Below are 21,354 nucleotides of genomic sequence, written 5' to 3' on the forward strand. Positions count from 1 at the left end.
CAGATGCTTTCAGAGCTTTGTGTGGCATGTGGGAGTAGATGACTGGGTGAATGAGACAAGTAACTCCAATTAAAGCCACTGGGAAAAATACAGCTAAATCCATGTGCCCTGCTTTGAAGAATTAGTTTGAAAATACCCCTATTTGATTAAACAAGCTTTAATTTTTTCATTCTGACTTTCAGCTAATAGTAAATTCTTTTAATTCTTTTAGATCCATCCAGAAGTCCATGTCTGAAAATGAAGCATTTGGTTAGTAGCTGCTTAAATCATCTGCTGTTTACTTGCTAATCTTAGAGAGCCAACTTTAATTAAGGGTCTGGTTTGTTTCACAGCTGTTGGAGCAAATGCAAAGGAAAGGAAAGAATAGAATAAAGCTATCAATATATTCTCCCCTCTTCCCTGCTTTCCACACACACACGTGTAGGTAGATATTGAAAATAAACTAGTTAAATATAGAAACCACATTGAGATAAAGAACCTGTTATGGGACAGCATTAGAAATACTCAGCATGTCCCGTGTGTCTTTTAATCATTTCAATAAAACGCTGAAATGTATCTGATCTAAGAAAATTCAGGTCCCTGCCCTTTCCCATTTTAAACTACTCTGTGAGAATTTTCACAAACAAGATCACCCAGAAGAAAATTCAGGGGTTTTGTTAAACCCATCCTGACGCCGTGTATTGTTATCTACACTTGTGTTTCAATGAGTTCTATCTTGTAAATACTGTATAGGAAATAATAATCAGCTTCTTAAAAGCAAAATTTCCTGCATTTTTTTTTCAGTGAGAGCTTCCTGTTCTCATGCTTTCATTTATTCTTTGGAGTTTTGGTTCAGTTGTTGTATCTAGTCCTTGCTGAGCACAAAGGGTATTGTATGTGGCTGTAATGATGTGGCTCTTTTCCACAATGTGTCTCGGAGAGATGAAAGCTCCCCTGTGTTAAGGCTTCACTCTGCAGCCCTGCACAGGGAACACTTTGATGCAGGACAGCAAACAGGCTGTAATGAATTCCCTGCACCTGACAGGATCAACAAGAGCTTTCACAAAGAAAATTTATCGAGTGAAACCCAGCATTAAACAAAACTCAACAAAACAATACCAAACAAATCCAGAAAGCACAAACCCCAAATAGCTGTCTACGTGTTGTGAAGCATGAGTGCTCTGAAGTTCACTGAAGGAGCAGGAGAATGACCATCTCCTTCCCAGACCCAAGCCTTGGAGTCCACAGGGCGTCCCTGTGGGCATCCTGGATGCTATTCCTTGCAAACACTCCAGCTTGGTAATGATAGACTTAAATAATAACAATAATAATTATACAATCAATGCAATGTACAATATATAATACAATAATTATACAATTCCTGGAAGCAAAACAAAGGCACAGATATTCTATGGGATCCTAGGTCTTAGATCCAGGGTTAAGATAACAATCATTCTGATCATGTGTTAACAGTGTTAAATGAGGTATTAAACCACAGCAAAAGATGATAAAACTTGAAATAAATATTATCCATCCATTCATCCATCCATCCAATCTTCCTATATTGCAAAATCATCAGTTCATTTCCATGTCTGAGCAGATGCTCCAGTGTTCTGCAAGCTTGTTTGATTTGCATGCTGATGCTATTTTTATAGAATTTCCTGTTATTTCGCAGGTTTGCTATGAATTCAGGTGACTGCTCTCTGTGCTTTTACTTTAGACAGGAAAAATGTGAATGGCACACTTTGGCAGGGTTCCAGGAAGCCAGAGAATGATTCCTACATCAGAAGGCACTGCCAGCTTGAAGGTAATTGCTAAACATATTTCAGCTGATTTTGCATTTTCAACGAAGTCTTTTAAAAGGCACCTTGGAAAATTTCTCATTTTTCACCAATAATCCAGCTAAAAAATTTGTCAGGTCTTTCAGAGATTTATTTTGTGCTTGAGAGGGGTAAAAGTTGTTAGAATAAAGCTTATCTTAAAACTGGGAAGATAAGAACACACTCTATGACCAATTCACTCTGTAGTCCATGGGCCAAAAGAGACTTGCCCTGCAGTAAATTGCCAGAATTGTGTTGTGTAGGGCTTGCCAGCTTAGTAATCTCTATTTCCTGGGTATTTTACACAGCTCAAGATATCCAACAGGAAAAGGGTGCAACTTTTCTCAGAAGAACTTTTTGTGGCAGGTGCAAAAGAGAGTTGGCCAAATTTTAGATGCAAGTACTTTGTCTGTTTCTCTTTTTTAACCTGTTCTGACTAACTTTATTAAAACAACCTTACAGCTAATGTTAGGAAGTTGCTAATGACACTGCTTAAGAGTGCACCAATATAAATTCATTAAAATAACAGTGAGTATTAACAAGTGAGGAGTTTCCTCACCCATTTAAACACAAACTGGACTTTAAAAATCAACATAATTTGATAGTCTGCTTGATGTTGCTTCCAGGAATGGTGTTTATATTTGTACTTTTCAAAGTTAAAGTAGTTAAAGTTAGGTACTTCAGTAAGGCGTCTTACTGTTGTTTAACCAGACCAAACCAGACAAGGCTCAGCAGAAGCAGGAGCCGAGATATGTGAGATTAAATTGAAAGTATGTCTTATTCTCAATTTTAACTAAAAAAAGTGGGAATTTCTCCTCCACAAATGGTCTAGAGATCATCCACTGATAGGAGATTCCACTATTACCTGGATATGTCAAAGAAAGCAATGGACAGGGTGCCAACTTTCCTTCTGAATTTAGTTCAGCTCCCCACTTGAAGTTAAACTCTTAAATGCTTGGAAACTGATCTGAAATTGCAATACATATTGCATTTGCCCGTCTATGGGAAAACTTGGTTTCTTGAACCAGAACCAGAAATAAGAGATGACAGGAAGATTTAGAGGAATTCTTGTACTGAACGAGTGAGGGGAAAAGGGGATCTTCAGTAAATGACATTCAGTAAATGTCATTGTCTTGCAAGGAACAGGTTCTAGTGATAGGTGAAAGAAATATTGCGTGTTTCCCTCCTGACAAGTCTTACTCTTAACCAAAACCATTTTGAAATGATTCTTCCAATGATACTCCAGAGGTTACTGGATTGGAAGTGGGGAGAGGCTGAATAAGAAAGTAGAACTTTTTGACCTTCCTCCAAAGTCTTTTCTACTCCAGGCATTTTTTACCCTTTTAAATATCCAAAGCATGCAAAAGAAGCAGTGCACATTTTAAAAGCTGACAAGTGTTGTAATTGAAGGGCAGGGGCCCAGAGGGAACAGGAAGCAAAGCTGGCAGCTAAATAAAAATCTCCCTTTCCCCTACTGCAGTAAAATTATTTCAAGGGAAGTCCCCTTCACACAGTGGTGAAAACCTTTGCAAGGAGATTTACAGTGTATCGCTATCGATCAAGATAATTCGTCACTATTGATCAAACTTTCCTCTTAGCAGAGATAATCCTTCAAGGTCTTCATGTCTATTGCATAAAATTAATTTCTGTTAGATTAAAAAAGCTGTGTATAGACTTCTCTGCTTTCTTCTGAGCTGTATCCACAAACCTGTCTCAAATCTCACTGAAATAATTGTAGAGACAGACCCTGGTAGCCCTTGGATGAAGCCCTTGATGACAGTATGTGTATTATTACATCGACAAACCCAGGTTTTGCAGGATGAAAATGCAGTGAGCACCTACATATCCCACAGACACAATAGTGGAAACATCTGCCTTTGCTCTCCAGGCCAAACTCAAATAATCAGCACAAGATCTGCCAGCCTAAAAGCATCATTGCTGAAAAGTTGCCTGTGGAAGTCACAGTCATTGGGCTTCCATGAAAGATTATGGAGACCAACAGGGAAGAGCCAACACCTCTCAGAGCCAGTGAATGTAATTCTCCACTGCTCCTAATTTGTTCCACAGGAGGGTGAATGTTATCTGTTGGCAGACAAGAAAGGCAAGAACACTGCAGCTCTATTTGAAGTTCATTTATATATTTTGCATGGGGTTTTTTGTGTGCCTGGTGGTTTTTTGTTTTGTTGTTGTTGTTGGTTGGTTGTTTTTTACACAAACACCTTATTCCATAATTCAGTGGGCTGCAGAGCTGATCTAAGCAAGATGTGAGGGCACTGTGAGTGCAGGCATATTATGGCTAAAAAAAGGCATTGTGGTTTGGGAGGACCAATGAGGTTTGCTTTAATAAATTGCTGTTTTAATTTGGGTTTGAACTACATTATGCCAAAAGCAGTGTCACTGTATATATTCTGTCAGGTTAAGGGCTTTCTATGTTGCCCCACAATTGTGATTCAGCTGCAAAAACCTACTCAGTAATGGTATTTTGGATTAGACTATAGTAGGACTTTGGGCAAAGAGCTGAACACTGCAGGATTGAATTTCCAGAGTAAGCTGACAGAGTGTAGGGATATGATGTACAGAGATGCCTGCAGGAGATGGAAACAAGTTCCTGAGGACCAGAAAGAACCCAGTAATGTTAATCTGGTATTGCATGAGCACTGCTCAACATGAGTTATGGTGCTCCTGGAAGTCCAGCTAGCTATATAATGAAATAAACAACCAGATTGTCAGATGCCAGGCCCTCTGTGACTTCAGGGAGATTTGTAGGGGCTTAAAACAAAATCTGGATCAGGATCTTATGTGCCTCTTTGAATATAAATTTTAATAACCACATTCAGATTTTTTTCCATGTGATAGCTAAAGAATATAAGTCACAGAATTATTCCCTGAATTACTCTTTCTTTTCCTGTTAATAGTAGGGAATGCAATCACTTTTGCCTGCATACAGTTAGTTTTTGTGGGTTTTTGTGAGATGTTAAGTAAGCTGTCCTTTTGCAAACAGGAGAACTACTGATGCTGTAAGATATTCCACAGAAGCAATAAAAATGCCAAATTAGGATTAATGAGGAAAAAACCCCAAAACATTCCTGCTGTTTTCTAGTGACTTTAGAAAATGTGGTGTGATTAGCAGATATTTTTCTTAATTTTTTTTCTCCCTGCAATGTCTGAGTGATCCTGATATCTGTTCTGATGTAATCTAATCACTAGGGCTGTCCTACAGTTGCACAGTGGTGGGTGCTTTGCCTTAAAACTGGGAGTAAAAGTAGATCTTTCAAAGTAAGCTTGCTTAAAATAATTTTTTCAGATTTGTTTGACCTATTCTTGCTTATTGTTGTAGTGAAGGTTAATACTCTTCCCATCCAAACATTCATTTATTGCAAGAGATGGAAGGATGTTCATCCTTTGAAAGCAATTTCTAATCTAATCTAAGTTAAACAGATTTCAGTTGAAAAGATCATTTTTGCCCATCATTTTTTGTATGAATATTCTAGACTTTGCTGTTGTAAATGAGCTGGGCAAGAGGAGATCACGGTGGGGTTCTGGGTTAGTAAACTGAGGACTGAGTACAGGAGAAATAAGCAAAAATGAGTTTTCTTTCTGTCAGTCAGTTTGCCAATTTGTTCTGCAGTCTCACTTCAAAGCAGTTTAAGATAAAATGTGTGCTTAAATGATATAAGATTAACTTCAGAGAGTCAAAATGTCAGCTCAAAACATCAAGTGCAATTCAAATTATATTCCTCGTTAAAACATAAAGCAGGACATTTTAAAGCGTGTTTTCTCTTTTTTGGTCATAATTTACAGAAGATAATATTATTGCTGATGGAATACATTTGCTCCAAGGAAAGAAGATAGAAGAAACAACATGTCAGGTGAAACAACTACTCTTTTTTTTCAGAATCTGAATTTTCATTCAAATAGAATTTCATTTCTTGTTTCCATTCAGCATTTGCCTACCCTAAACTTCATACTCAGCATGCCTCTGTATTTTAGAAGCTGATTTTAAAAGAAGACTCTGGTGACTTCCAAAGTTGTTCGTGATTTTTCTTATGCAGGCCATATGGATTTCATTGCCTAGAAAACCTCTTCCTTCCCTGAGTGAATACAATTCTGCTAAATTGATGTCTGGCAAGATCTATCCTGAGTGGTTAGATGTGTCTTGCATGATCCATACTGGCACATGTATCCTAATGTTCTCTGAATTTCTGTCAACGTATACCATATCTCTTCTTCCTACATCTGTACTGGTCATCCCACTGGCATGTGGAATTAACAAATTCTGATCCCTGGGTTTGCATAATCATGGCAATAACATAAAATTAGGGAACAGCCCATCAGCTGGTGAGTAGCAGAGGTGAGGAGGAAGATTTGTAGCTCTGGAATTGGAATGAGTGGTGTTTGGGTTTTATTTCACTTCCAGTTCAATGTTTGCTCTGATAATGTTTTACTTCAGTTCCTATCTGTGGCAAACCAGCTTAGCTCTGCTGATTCCACTGGACATAAAAGTTTATCCAGTTTGGGACTAAAAATGTGTAACACACCTGTACACATGTGTGTGTTCTAAATGAGGAATGACTACGATAAAATTATTTAGATGCTGGAAATCTATTAAATTTTCCTTTGCAAAAAAGTTTTAAATTCAAGGTGAGCATTAAACTTTAGCAAAAGCTCTGAGCTGAGCTTCCTCTGTTGTTTCTATACAATGTCACGAGTCCTTTTAGATGTTTAGGTTAAAACCAAGAAAAAATGTGCATTCATCACCCTCAAGGCATCTGAGACAAGACAGGGAACTGTGAAGACCCAATGTTTAGGCAGTGCTCAGCTCCAGTGTAGGTCAAAGTCGAGATGTGGGTCAAAAAAAGAGTCAAATCATCTGTATATTGGGGGACAGAAAATTTCCATATTGGAAACCAAGGAAAGTCACTGTGTCCCAGGCTCCTCCTGCTTTCCCTCGGGGCTTTATCTGTCTCTGCACTGTTAGTTTGTTCTCATGATTATCTTCTCTCCCAGCTGACAAAAGAGTATCTGAGGAGGAAGGAAAGGAGAAAAGAACTCTTTCGTCTTTTGCATCTCTCATTGTCTTTGATTTCTTTCTCTCATTCTCTAAGTATTGTGGAGAAAGATTATTCTTTGATTTCCTACAATAGTTCTTCCCCTAGTGTGAGGGTTCTCTGGCTCTGTCCCTATCCTGCCATGACAGCTGTGGGACTGGCTCCTGGTAAAAGTCCAGGAGGTCATTCCTCAGACGTGACAGACCATGGAAGTGAAAAGGGAATAAGGCCTATGTTTGCTTTAAGTATAAGCTCCTATAAAATCCCTTAAAACTTTCCCCCATTAACTATTTGCCTCATTTTAGAAGCAAAGTCCTTTTTTTTGACTTTTCAAAGCATTAGAAGATTTTTTTTTCAGGTGCATGAGTGATGAACTCTAGGGACTTTGGTCCCTCCAAACTTTGGTATCAGTTTAAGACCTATTGCACTTGTTTTATAGAAAATTCAAGTTTAGTGGAATTATTTTGAATTTTAGTGGTTGTTACCTCATGTCTTCATTATCATATATCATCATTGATATAATTATTATAATATATTCTCATTGATATAATTATTATATATCATCATTGATATGATTCTCTTTTAAGCTTCCAAAATAGTCTGATTATATCTGTTTTCATTTGCTGCACTGCATTATGCACACAAACAAGGAAATGCTGAAAGAACAGCATTATGGGGGAAGCTCTTTTTCTGCAAAATCAGCACAAATGAGTGCCCTCATGAAGTGCCTGTCTGCTGATGCACACAGCATGGGGAACAGACAGGAGGAATTAGAAATCTGCATGCAATTGCACAACTGCAGCCTCAGGATCACAAAACTGTCTGGGATAGCTCACACAACTCAGCTGTCCCAGAAAGTCCAGGGAATTACAGGCTGCTACTCCCAGGAATGTGATGGAGCAATGGGCACAAACTGAGATACAGGAAATTTCACTGAACATAAAGAAAGCACTCTTCTGTATAAGAGTGGTCAGACACTGATGAAGCTTCCTAGAGAGGATATGAGAAGTTTATCTTTGGAGACATTCCTGTCTCCAATTTGCTCTGGTGACCAGTTCTGAGCAGGGAGCTAAACTAGACAATCCCCAAAAATGCATTCCTACCTCAGCTGGTCTGAGAGAGTTTGTGATTCTGTGGGCCATGGAAGAGGCAAATTTACAAGCAGGAGTAAATAGCACAGATTGACACCTTAGATTTCTTTTTCCTCTCGCTGAAGGAAAAAAAAAATAAAAAAAAAGAGAAAGCAAATAAGTTTCCCTGAGTGCTTCACAAAAAGCTTTAATCCTTCTCCATTTCCTAAATTGACATTCATTCATTCCATTCATTCTGTAAGTGCTGGAAAATGGGGCTTAAAACAGAAGTGCAGGTTGAGGGATATAGCATGAGCACTGCTGCAATAATTGTACTTTTTCATAAAAAATGCCTTTACTTTCTGCATTTATTTTTTGTACCTTTGTTCTTATTTACTCGTGTCTAGCGGGGCTCCCTTGATGGCTGGAAGCCTCTGTAGCATATTGGGAAGGACATAAAATACCAAGTAACGCAGTCTTTGGGCTAATACATTTTCAAAAATGTTTCATGCCTCATTTCTCACGTAAATTCATAGGTTGCATTCAGCCTTCAACGTGTCATTCATATTCATGAAGGGAAAAGGCCAGTGTTCATCACTTTCCTGCTGAGCTGCAGGCACTGCCAGGCTTGCCCCCTAGGGGCTGCAGCAGTGCCCCAAGGAAGGTGGATGCCCCTGGAATTCCTCTCCTGAGGACACTGTGACCAAAAAATGGCTTATGGGCAGATGGTCAAAGTGTAAATAATCTTGTCTTAGTTCTGAGCATTGTCCCATTTTTGTCCACATTGTTAATCCAGTTCAAACTCACACTCTTGGTGCTCAACATCCCAGGAAAAATGAGGTGAACAATGAGGTGAACTAAGTGAAACCCTTTTTAGAACTGCATCAGTGATGCTCCTCAGCTGGGGAGCTGCTGCTTCCCTGCCTTTCCTGTTCATTGAGCAAGGAAAGCCAAAATCTAGGATGGGATCCAAGGATCCCACACTATAATGCACAGCTCTGCCATGGTGCTGCTTTCACTGTGATGCCTCCAAGACATTACTGAGTCCCAGATAACTGAGGAAATCAAGACAGCTCAATACTAAAACAATTTCAATGGGTGGCAGCTGGTGCATGTCAGTCTTTTGCTTTCATATCCACACAGGACCAGCATAAAAAACTGCTGAGCTCTTGTCTATATTTAATTACATGATGCTAATTATGCTTATTCATCTTATGTAAGTTGTAATTATTTTTAAAATATTGTTTCTCTTACTATCTAGGTGATAAACTATGAGCAATGGATCCCACCACGAGTTCACAGTCCGGGTGTGCCTGGTAACAGTGAAATGGTGAGTGGCCATGAAAATTGTGAATTTCTTTCACCAGCAGCTGGGAAGAACAGACTGTTTTTTCCTGTGCTCCATGTTCCTTCTCCAAAAGCTGAAAGATCTTTATCCATATCCATATTATTAATCATGATATCTCTTGGTCTTCCATAGAATACCTTTTTATTTCTCTGTTATTAATCATTATATTTCTTTATCATTTATAGAATATTGCATTATTGCTGTGATTCCCAAGACAAAATCTGCCTATTCTCTTAGGCTGCTTAGTCTGCTTTGCATATTATGCTAGTTGGAGTACCAGACCAACATCATGGGAATATCTAAAGGTCAGATATATATGGGCAGCAGCACATGAAAGTCTGCACAGTGCTTCTCTATACACTGGCTGACCATGGCTTTATTAACATTTTTTAACAGAAAATTTATCCGAATTTGGTGTGTCTTACAGAACTCTTTTAAACAGAGCAAGAAGTTGTCTATCATCACACACTATTTTAATATTAATTGTGTGCAGCATGTTATTACTGAAGCTTCCCAAACATTTTTAAGGTACCGTAACAATTAGCACCGTGGACACAGTAAACACACACTAATATTTATCTTCTTACTATTACTCTGTACTCTGAATTTAAGTGCATTGGTAGGCATGATTAAATCATTGCACTTCTTTGGGAAAGGCAAAGCAGTTGAAGAAAAATCACAGAGATTAGACTGTGCCATGACTAAATTCTTTCTACTGAGAAGTGACATGCTGTGCAAGTAGTTTTATTGAAATTAATGCAGTTACACCCAGGAAAGAGAGTGCTCAACAGGGCTGAGATTGCAGGAATCTGACCAGCAGTGTTTCACACTTAGCTTCCAAATTGCTGTATTGCTGTCACCAGGTTAATCCTCATAACATCTCACTGGGCAAAGATTTCTAAGGTATTTAAAATACCTTTGTAGAAACTGGAAGCAGTTTCTCAGACACAATTTAGGTCTTTCTTCCGTAATGCATTTTAGAATGCATTTTTAAAACATATATTTTTTGGGCTTAAGCATTTCTGCACACTTCATGCAAATTATTTGCAACTAAAGGGCAGCCTGTGATTCATTTTATTATACAATTCATTTTGATTTGTGAGGTGACATGATTTTTTCATCACTAAAGCCCATTAAGTAGGGAAATCAATAATATTCTTGGTTCTTGTTCATGCGGGAATTCTTTCCTTATAGATAGCTTTGCTTATAGATTGGGGCAAAGCACAGTTGACCTGATTGTCTGGTTCCTACACCAAAGAATGTTTGGATAGGCAGATAAAAATCCATATTTTAATGCTTAGGTAAGCCAAAATAAAATACTGTAAATTTAAAGGCTGTCTCACCACCAGCTGATACTGCATGAGCTTTTTTCTCCATGAAAGGGAGTAACTGCATTTATTATTTAAGCACTTATGACTTTTCCCTAACAATGGACTCTATGAAATGAGTGCTTTTAAGGAAAAGAGGATTAGAGTTTGCCATTAATGAAATTATCTGAATAGATTATCTTCCATTTATCTTGATGTCTCCATGATGGAAATCCCAGAGCATAAATCAAAGTCATCCTGTTGCTTTTGTGTCGTTACTTACAAGTGAACAAATTATTATTGCTACAAGAGATCTAATATGAGAGCAATATTAGCATTTTAAACCACTGTGATTTATTTTGCAAAGACATCTCACAATGAGAGACTGAAAAATTAAAATCTCAGTTTCTCTTGTTAGCTGAGGTAAAAATGCATTCCTGCTATCTTGAATTTGGGAGAGGAAAGAAATCTACAAACAGGTGAAGGACAGAAAAAGCACAGGAGAACATTTGGTGCTGATGAGCTGATGTCCACACTGTGCTCACATCCTCTCTGTTGGATGGACACCAACCAGAAGCTGGAGGTCATCAGCTGAACTCCTGGGAAGTGTCTTCTGTTTTAATTTTATCTGTAATGAGTTCAAGTTGTGGCATTTTGAGACCAAAGTGCAGCTTTCAAGGATAGCTGTGAAATTCACTGCAAAGCTAAGGCACTAATGAAGCCGTGACTTACAGGGGACACCGGAGACATGAAATGGTGTCAACTCTCTGGCTTCCTGCTCTGCTCCTGAGGTGGATTCCCAGTTTACAGAACACTGCACATCTCATGAAATATAGCTTGCTGCTGAGAAGGAGGGAGTCTAAAGCCAAGTGCTGTCCACTGTGGGAATTTTGCATTATTCTGATTAAAGAAGGACAACTCCCAGGGTCCTATCCTTTAGGAAAGCAGTCAGCATAGGCTCTATCAGCACCAGTGTGATTTATATCACCCATGAGGGCAGCCCTGAAAGGAATATTAGACACATAATAAAAACAGCAACAACGATAACAATAATATTAATAATAATATTAACAATAATACTAACAATAATATCAAGAATAATATTAACAACAATATTATTAATAATATTAATATCCCTAAAAATAATTATGTTCTTAATAATTTAGATAACTAAGATTATTTTAGCACAACAGTGCCTGAAAGAATAAAGCAGTTTCAGATTTTTTGGGCTGTGTACATTATTTCACTTGGCCCTGTTCTGAATACAAGGAGGACCAAGTGAAATAAAATATATATTTATTTCACTAGGTCCTGCTTGTATTCAGTAATGCTCAGGTATTCAAGAAAAGTAATATGTAAACAACAATATGAACACTGGCCTAAGCTTGATGTTTCTTGTCAGTTGCCTTCCACCTTTTTTTTACCTATTAGTCTGAAGCAAGGGAAAGCCTAACTTTCAAAGCATTGTGTCAATTCTTTAAATCCAACAGTTTGTCGTTCTCAGGATAAACACCATGTTACCCTTAGGTTTTACTTTCACAGTTTGAATGATTTTAATGTCTTTCTTGTTTTGTTTTGGGGTTTTTTTGTTTCTTTTTCTTTTTTGGCAGGGTACAGAACCAGACAATAAAGCTGAGTCCAGGGGAACATTAAAAAGATTGCAGAAATTGGTCCGAACAAAGAAAACAAGCACACAGAGCTTGGAGGATGTCAAGCACGTTCTGGTTCCCCTCAGTAAGTACAGCATCACATCAGCATTCTTCCCAACATTTGGCAAATGACACTGGATTGAACATGACTGTAAACAACCCTGTCCTGGTCTGTCATTCACCACCCACAATATTCAACCCCCAAGTGAGATGTTACTGTGATACCACTCCAGCTCTGACTTCCCCAGAGTGTGAAAACCTGTTTCCTGTCACTCTAGCTGGAGTTTTGTAACAGTGGATCTCGCAAGTGGGGATTTTAGGTAAATAGAGTTGTATAACAGCAGGGTCTCCATGCTGGGGACACTTTGGGTTTTCTAGTTTTGTATCACATTTCGGGTCAGAAAGGCAAAATTCACAAGTGGGAAGATAATTTCCAGTGCTAATCCATGGGTCAGTAGTGTCTGCAAATGCAGGAAGGTCTGAGGTATGATAAGCAAGTCAGTCTCTCATCATACCTGAGTGCCCAGGGCTATAATAAACAGAAATTCTGAATTCTGGCCTCAGCTGATTTTCTGGAGTCTCCTATGGATCTCTGGTCTGGCTGTGCAACAGTTCTTCCTTTGAACTTGTTTTGCCAACATTGTTTTAACAGCACATGCATTGGTTGTACAATGCACTTGTTTATATGATTATTTATAGTTCAGTATTAGCAAAATGAGTTTAAACTCTGTTGAGCTACTGCTCCAGCCAAATCATACTTGGGCTGAAATAATGAGGAAATAGGGATTTTTGTAACACAACATATATACAAGGAGTGGAAGAGCAATTGTCCAGAAAGCTTCCTGAACTTTTCCAGCTCAACTCATGCTGTCTGAAGCTATCAGCAATATGACATTCAGTTAGCAAATTTTCATGGGCAGAACTAATAAAATTTTCCACACCTTTGAGGGAACAAGACGAATGTAGCAAATGGAGAATAAACCTCACTTTTGGCTCTGATGCCTGACCTGGTAAAAAATCCTTTCCATCTCCCTAATTATCATAATTATTTAGTTTTGGTTTTGTTAGGGGTTTGTTTGTTTGTGGTTTGGTTTTGGTGTTTTGTTTTTTTTTATGCATGTGTGGGTTCTGTTTATTTTTGGTTTGTTTTGTTTTGGGGTTTTTTTGTGGGAGTTTTTTTGTTGTTAATTTCCTTAAATGGAATCCTTGACTTCTTCATTATATAGAGTGAAAGACAGCTATTAAGTTAAAAACTAAAATTGTGCTATTTTCTTTATGAATTGCATAATACTATAACAAGTATTTGCCTTTTTAAAGATACCTTAGAAGATGCTTATCTCTCTGAAGAGGATGAAGAAGCATTAACTTCTTGCATGAAGCTGACAAAGCCTCAGGAAAAGAAGACATGGAAAGATAACACAAGAAGGAAAGAAGAGCCTGAGACCAGGACAGATTTTATTTCTGCATCTCTGGGCCGCTCATACACTTCCAGACTTAATAACTTAGGAACTATTTCAATTCATTCTGAAACAGAATTTCACTTGTGGAGTGACTGGAAGCCGTTTCCTGACAACCAGCTCTGTCCTTGTGACTTTTTAATTTCAAAAATAGAGGAATGGGAAAACTGTACTTGCTCTTCTCATCAGCCACATCTTACATATTCCCTAACAGATATGGATCTACAGTACTCCTGGGTAAGTGGAAGTGGTTTCTTTTGTGCTGATATGCATAAAAATTGGAAACTTTTTGCTCTGATTCAGCATTAAAGAGATACTGTCATCTTCCATGTGGGTATGAAATGCTATAAACCAAATTTAGATTTCAGGTAAATGGATGTGAATGCATTGTTCAGACTAACACCAGGGCTTCCTATAGCCCTGGGTAATTCATTTTTAACCATGCAGGCATCAGCAGCTTAGAGATGGAAGACTCTAGGCTATTCTGTTTCTCATCAGCACACTCATGATTTTTTGGTTTTTTCATCTGTACTATACTCATCTTTCCAGGCTTAGAAAACTTTCTGGAAGTCTGGGCTAAGTCAGTAAGAGACAATGGAGCCAATGGACTTGGAGCAGGCTCCTAGAGGTCACTGCAGTGCTAGTAAAGGACACTAGAGTTATTTAGGTAAATGTCAGAGGTTGCAGAGGTATCTGTATTTCTATCTTCTTGGTCAGCTTAGCTGGTGGAGCCTATTTTTGCAATTACCCATGTGGCAGCAAGAAGATTCTAGAGACAGAAACAAAGAAGCAGAGTTTAACCTTGTTCTGAAATTATCTTCCTGGACAGATCTCTAGAGGAGGTTTTTGTGGTTTAATTGCAGGCTTGTTTTAAAAGGGATATTCAAAACTAGAAGAGCAAAACCAAGAGAAACTCTTTTTGGTGAGATATACAAAATACAGGCATTACAACAAGGCTTTTCTCCCTCTCCTCACTGGGCACATCAGATCTTCTGGCACTCTAGATTGCAGTGAGCACATGCAGGGTGACTGGTACAATGAAATACATCAGGGAAGCAGTAAAAAGCAGCCACTTTTCCCTTTCTGCCTGTTCCCTCTACAGTGCTCCAGGGACAGAGCTGTCTCACTGTGGAATAGGACCATCTCCCAGGAAAGTACAGCCAAGCCACAGGAGGTGAGACACCTGCAGAAACCTGAGCCAGCCGAGTGCTCAAATGTAGGGCTGAGCAACCGCAGCCTGAGATCAGAGAGTGTCCTGCTGAGAGCAGCACGATCTCAGAGTGCCCATACAGCACTAGAGAGGTAGTAGATGGGGGTCTGCACAGCAGCCATATTTCTGAATTCATGGAGGAGGTAATTCAGCTCCTTTCCAATGACACAGTGGCTGACATACCAGGCAGGACCTGAAATGTGGGATTTATCTAGCTGTAGAATTTCCTGGGATTTGACACAGAAAACAGAGTCTGAAACTTTGAATGGTGGATAATTAGAAAAAGAAAGGAAGGAAACTACCCTAAAAAAAGCTGAGGGAGATGCATCAAAGAAACCCTGGACAGCCTCAGCCCTGCCCACTCCCAGGGAGAGCTCCTGCAGCCAGATCTGTGGGACAGAGAGTTGGCAGAAATGGGCTGAGAGCTGTGAACAAAGGCTGTGGTCTGTCAGAGGAGTGCCCCTGCATGCCAGGAAACAGGGGTGTCTGCAGAAAGTGAATTGTGTCAGGGGTGCTGGCCTCCATCTTCTGCCTGGCTCCTTTATGCAAGCAGCTGTCAGCATCTCAAGCAAAGGCTCAAGTCCCAGGTAAAAACAGTAATAGAGATGTTGGTCAGATTCATGAGGACATAAGTGTCAATTCAAATAATTTTATTTCATTTTGTCACAAACAGGCTGTTAATGTTCCCTACCCTGGTGAGATTTGTCCTACCCATGTTACTATTAAGTGCCAGCAAGGGGTTTAGTGCTTTTTTTTTCCTGAGTTGTTTATTTTGCCATCTGCCTTCCTGACGGGCTCTCTGACTTTAATGTATCTCTGTGGGCTTAGTGCCTTTAGATTTAGGTTACAGCCAATGGCAAGACATCTCATTCTTTGCATCTGCATCCTACCAACTGGCTCAGTTGAAGATTACAAAGGCTGGATTTTCAGTTTTGCTGTTTAAGGATCAAAAAGTGGACGCTGGTGGTTTTGCTATGAGAGGATCAGACGGGGGGGGGAGGAGGTGCAGATGTTCTTTCTGATGTTGATTTACTTATTAGAGTAAAAGTAATATATTCCATAATACTCTTCCCTGTTCTGTGAGAAGGAAGGTATGGTTGCATTTTCTTGGCTTGGTAACTCCTCTGTTGTGTCTGCTGCAGCAAGTTGGGGAGGAATTAGCTAGATATGAACTATCAAAATGCTTTTGAGACTAAAGTGGTAGATGCAAGACAAAGGTCCAAGACTCTGCTATTCCATCAGCAAACTGCTGCTGATCTGGCTTGAGGGACAGACAAATATCTAGATCAGACAAATATTATCCAGACATAGCAATGCACACAAAGCTGATCAGGCCTGGCCTTTATTAAATCTTGCATGGCAGACAGTGAATTAAGCAGTGCTCTCCTGTAATCACAAGGAAAAACCTGGATCTCTCCATGACAGATTGCTGTTTAGAGAGACAAAATATGAATAATCCTAACTCCCTTCCTCCAATTTCTTCCCTCGATACCTTTCTTCCCTTGACTCCTTCATTTCTTCTGCCCCAGCACTTTTCACAGCTTCCCTTATGATGCTTCATATTGCCAGTTTTTATCACCTAAACCAGTAAAAATGCTGACAGAGGTCATCTAGGCAAGGACTGTGAGAACATACTCCAAAAACCATATGCATCTTCAGCTCCATCAGGCTCCTCCTGCCACTCTTCTCCAGCCTCCCCCATTTAATCCCTCAGTAACCACCTGCATTAGCTGGACAGCCTCTGGCACAGGGATATTGCTGACCACCCACATTTCACCCATCCTGCCATGGTGCACCCATTAGATTCTTTCTGCAGAGTTAACTTAACCACTGGTCTTTTATATTTATATATATATATATATATATATATGTATTTTATCATTCAGCTTTTTAAAATATAATTAGTGGCTGGGCAAAATTTTGCTAGGGGCAACATAAAGCATTGCTTTTTTTGGTGTGTCAAGCTTGTCATGTGAAATTATTTTTACTGGTATTCTTTCCAGAGGACATGTAATTTATAAATACTTCTTCCTTAGAAAGTGGAAGAGTGTATTTTAAGAAATACAGTGTACTTGAGGGAGAAAAAAAAGAAAAATTTTCTTGCATGCTTGGATAATGTAACTACTATGCTGCATATTTTTCTATTATCACAAAGAATATTGGGACTATCTGGGCTGATGTTTGTGATGTTATGAATCAGCTTAAAAGCAGGCAGAGAGGCAGAGGATAGAATAAAAGATTGTCCAGACACCACTTTAACAACCACTTGACCCTAATGGGAAAGGTTATTGGATTTTTATACTTCTTTTTATTCCTCAGGCTTAGCCGTGCAGAAAACAGTTAAGCTGTCTGTCTCAGACTAGTTTTTTCTCCTTTTTTTGTGTTTACTAAAAGCTGCCCTTCTGTCATTTGTATGCTAAGATACCCAGTACCCCAGCAAAGTAGTATACTTAGAAATGCCATGTCCGTATGACTTTTATAGAAGCTCTTTCAGCCTTCTGTTGCTTTTTCTCAATCTGTGCAATTGCATAAGACTTTTGCAACCTCATGAGGCAGGAAAAATCCACAGTCAGAAGGCTGTAAACTACAGGAGCTTGCTGGGCTTCAATGGACCTGAAAGGCACAGTGAGGTCACAGTGAGGTCCTCTTCACAAAAGGGTTCCCAGACTATCCTGGACAGCCTGGGACAAAGAGAAGAAAAGCAGATGAATCCTTTTCTCCATCACTGGCTGAGCCATCCACTCTCCCAATACCTGTGAAATATGGAAGATGCATTTGTAGAATCACACAGGCTCCTTTACAGGAAAAGGAGGGGAGACAACATCCTCTGTTGGAGACAAATCAGCAGAGAGTTACTGGAAGTGGGTTTCTCTTCTTCACACCTTTTAGCAGCATGGTTAAGTTTTACAGAAGAGGGATTTAGTCATTGATACCATAAGAATATTTTTTTGGTGTAACCTGTGTTTGGCATTCGGTGAGAATGAAGTACGAGGGACATTCCCCAAGACTAAAAACACCTGGCATTTTGATGAGGAGACAGAAAAAAATCTAAAGGTACTGAAGATACATTTTCTCTCCCATTTGCAGGTTAAGAGCAGATTAGAAATCTTCAAAAGGTTGGTTTCTATGTGATATGAATGTGTTGCATTGTGGTGGAATGAACAAGTTTGGGGAAACTGCAAAAGACTTTATGCCAATTTCTGCGTTCATTCTCTCCATGTTCCTCTCAGGAAAGTGTTGTATGTTATCGGGATAATGTTTGCCCTGCTGTTACTGGCTATGGTTCTCTGCCATTTCAGTGACATTGTCACTGTCACTTTTCTCCTGGTTTGGCTGCTTCCTAGTCAGACAAGCCATTTCCCAGCATCTCCCTTTCACCCCTAGGAGACATGGCTACTTTGACACTCATTTTTTTGATGAAGAAACACTCTAATTGTCAGTCCTGGTTTGCACATTTCCTTACTCCAGCTTTTCCTGGCACATTGTGCATAGGTTCTGGCTGCTGGTTGCCCCATCACAGCCTTGCTTCCGTGCTGTGGCTGCTCTTACCCTGCCCTCTGCACCTCCTCTGATCATTTTGGTTCTCAAAAACGTGCTGCATATTGCCTGGAGGTTTATGCAGGTGTGGGGTACTGTGATTCCAGGGACTGATCTCCGCTCCCTGGACTGGTGGAGTGGGGAGGAAGGGTGCAGATAGCTGGTAATGAACAAACAGGGCACAGCGCTCTTCTCTAGCAAAATGTGCTCCAAAGCTCAAAGTTGTATTTGCACTGCCCAGAGAATTGCTGTGGGAAGATTTCTGCTCCATTTCAGCCAGCAGTTTCTGCTGCACACCAGAATGCTGTAGGCTTTAATGGACTTTCTGACTGCTCAATTTTCTTAAGCAATTTGACTGTTTTCTGCAGTTTTTCCTTTCTTCAGCTAATGTCTTTCTGTTGAGAGACACCTGAACATGCCTTAGAAGAGCTTTCTAAATAGCATTTTGAATCCTCATTTGGCACAAATATAGCACTAAAAAGAATGCCTGGAAATCCCCAAATTGCTTTTCTGAGACACCAATTTTCAGCTGCTCTGGTCACTCTGGCTGCTTTACTGTCAGTAATAAGTGGTCCTTTTAAAAGCTGTGGCTCTTGTTCCTATTTCAGTGACAAGGTAGGAAGCCAGATCCCCACCAAGTATAAATCTATTTTCTATGGGTGTTAGAGTGTCCTGCTCAGCTGTAGCCAAGCTGAGGCCCAAAGTTTTTGCCCAGACAAGAGATAAAGGGAAGCTGGAAAGAGGCAATGAACAAAACCAGTCAAGACCATGATAGGCATGTTCAGGTGACAAGCTGTGGCTAAGACATGAAAACAGGATTTGTTTTCTAAGATATGAAACTGTCCCCAGCTGCTTCTCTTTCATCTTGTCATATCTTCATTTGCAAGACCCTCAAGAGGTTTCCTGTTGCTTTTTATAACATTCTGGCTAATTTCAGTGATCTCCCCACTGTTCCACCAGCTCAGCCCTTCTCCCTCTGCATTCAGCACCTCTCTTGCAAGGTAAAGAGACATAGAAACACCCCCAGACTGCAGACATGAGATATATAGGAACTGATAGACAAAAAGGAACAGTGCTACAAAGGAACTCCTCTTCTCCCCAGTTCCAGAACTTTGTGAAAACTTATTTTGAATTTTAAGATTTGTGAGCAGGTAGGGATTGTGATTTATGCAAGTCTATTGTAGTAAAGTGCTGGTGAGATTTGAAAGGCTTTGTTTTTTAAACTGATGAAAAGACAAGAGCCACAGGTAAAGTTTCAGTGTTTATTTTTCCTGGAAATGTGAAGAAAAATATGGATTCAGAAAAAAAACTACATAAATACTAGTGAACTTAGGAGCACTTATTTTCTTAATGCTTTGGAATCTATAGAGTTTTACTTTTTCTACTTTTGCAAGAACTTTATTCAAGAAACAGTTACAGCAACAAGTTGGTAAACATTACAGGGCCTGCTTCAGTTAAAGACAAAAAGTGAGAGAAAATCACCTCCTAAAGTGCAAGGTTTCTCACAGGCTTTGTTCTGGGAAGACAGCAAACTGGGAGGGTGTCCAGCCTCTCTAAAGATGCACCATTGCACTGTGCTGATAGCAAATATCTGTCAGCACCATTCCACTTCCTACAGTGAATTTTGCTATTTCTTGCATAGGAATGTGAAAATTTTGGTGTCCTTATCTGTATGTCTTTGACCATGCAGTCTTAAAGCAGGTTTTAAAAAATGTGAAAAATCTGATGCTGTTATTTTTCACTATGGTAACTCTTGCCCTATTTTTTATTTTTAATACCTGACTAGAATTTTCATAGCTATATAGGGAATGATATCATACTTTCCATTAATCTTAAAGGCATATATACCTAACTCTACCAAAAAGCTTCCCAAACTTTTTCTGCCACAAACTTCTGGGCTGTTTTGTGAAGTTGGATTGCTAGTACTTGCTAGTAAATATGAGGCAGAATGATAATGAAGTGGATTTATTTGCACTAAAAGATAGTTTAGAGTACCACAACATTTTTAATATTGTTGCAGATAACTGCAGAAGAGTATTATTATTCACCTCAGCAGATTTCATGGGTTTGCTTCTGACATAGCTGCCTGGTCCTGCAGAGCTACAGCTGGAGAGAGAAATGAAAGATTTTGGATTACTGTCATGAATGTAGTACGAAAGGCAATGTGATCATTGAAATTGCAGGCAAAACTGTGCATTTCCCAGACTTATTCTTTGTAAATGGCATATGACTTCTCAATAGAAAGAGTGCTACCTGCTTCATGAAACATGATTAAGAGTCAAAATATAATTAAGCTAAGTGAAGTTGTTGGTAACAAGCTGTCTAGTAAAAGGATGACTTCCTGCTAGCCTACTTTAGAATTGCCAAAATGATGCACTTTTGCATGTTGAAGGAAATAGATTGCATTGCTTGTCTGCTGCTTTATTTACCTAGGCTGTGACAATATCATCCTTATGTGGATCTGCTATCAGTCCAGTATAAAGGACATTCTTCTTGTTGTTTCTTATTTTTAAAAAAGATGCTTTTAAGGCTATAATTTCTTCCCATACAACATACAAAGAAAAAAAAGAAAAAGAAAAAAAAAAGAAAAATACACATTACTTCACTTGGTCAGTGCTCCTGCGGAATGAATCAGCTACTCCAGGCTGTGTTTTCATGCTGTGTTGTGCTAATGTATTAGCTCCTGGTGCTGGCAGGGATATCTTGACCAATGAAACCATCAGGCAACTTTTACGGTTTTTACAGTGTAGTTTATCTCCTCACACAAAGTAATGCAGTTTTACTTCTGTGTAAATTCACTTTTGAAACATAAATATTTTCTAGATCTCATGTTTGTTGGAAGTTGGACAAACTTCCCATTTGTAGCCAAAAAGTTTAATCCTCACTGTGCTTGCAGTAGCTCAGTGTGTTCATCGTCATGCAGGAGAAG

The 21,354-nt window shown here is 39.2% G+C and overlaps 1 protein-coding gene across 2 annotated transcripts in view; it reads left to right on the top strand.

The window, feature by feature from the left end:
- Window positions 1-21,354, top strand: part of SAMSN1 (SAM domain, SH3 domain and nuclear localization signals 1) — a 116,824-nt gene that overhangs the window by 49,241 nt on the left and 46,229 nt on the right. The window contains exons 6-11 of one of the 2 annotated variants that reach the window (XM_064703413.1): window positions 212-249; window positions 1,700-1,786; window positions 5,601-5,668; window positions 9,179-9,247; window positions 12,183-12,306; window positions 13,539-13,915. In XM_064703413.1, the coding sequence (XP_064559483.1) occupies window positions 212-249; window positions 1,700-1,786; window positions 5,601-5,668; window positions 9,179-9,247; window positions 12,183-12,306; window positions 13,539-13,915 (763 nt within the window). Of the gene's footprint in view, window positions 1-211; window positions 250-1,699; window positions 1,787-5,600; window positions 5,669-9,178; window positions 9,248-12,182; window positions 12,307-13,538; window positions 13,916-14,820; window positions 14,853-21,354 lie in introns of those variants that run through there. The other variant, XM_064703409.1, reaches the window with a different exon arrangement.

The sequence above is a fragment of the Zonotrichia leucophrys genome, chromosome 1 (assembly GCF_028769735.1).
Source record: "Zonotrichia leucophrys gambelii isolate GWCS_2022_RI chromosome 1, RI_Zleu_2.0, whole genome shotgun sequence".
In the NCBI taxonomy this organism is placed as follows: Eukaryota; Metazoa; Chordata; class Aves; order Passeriformes; family Passerellidae; genus Zonotrichia; species Zonotrichia leucophrys.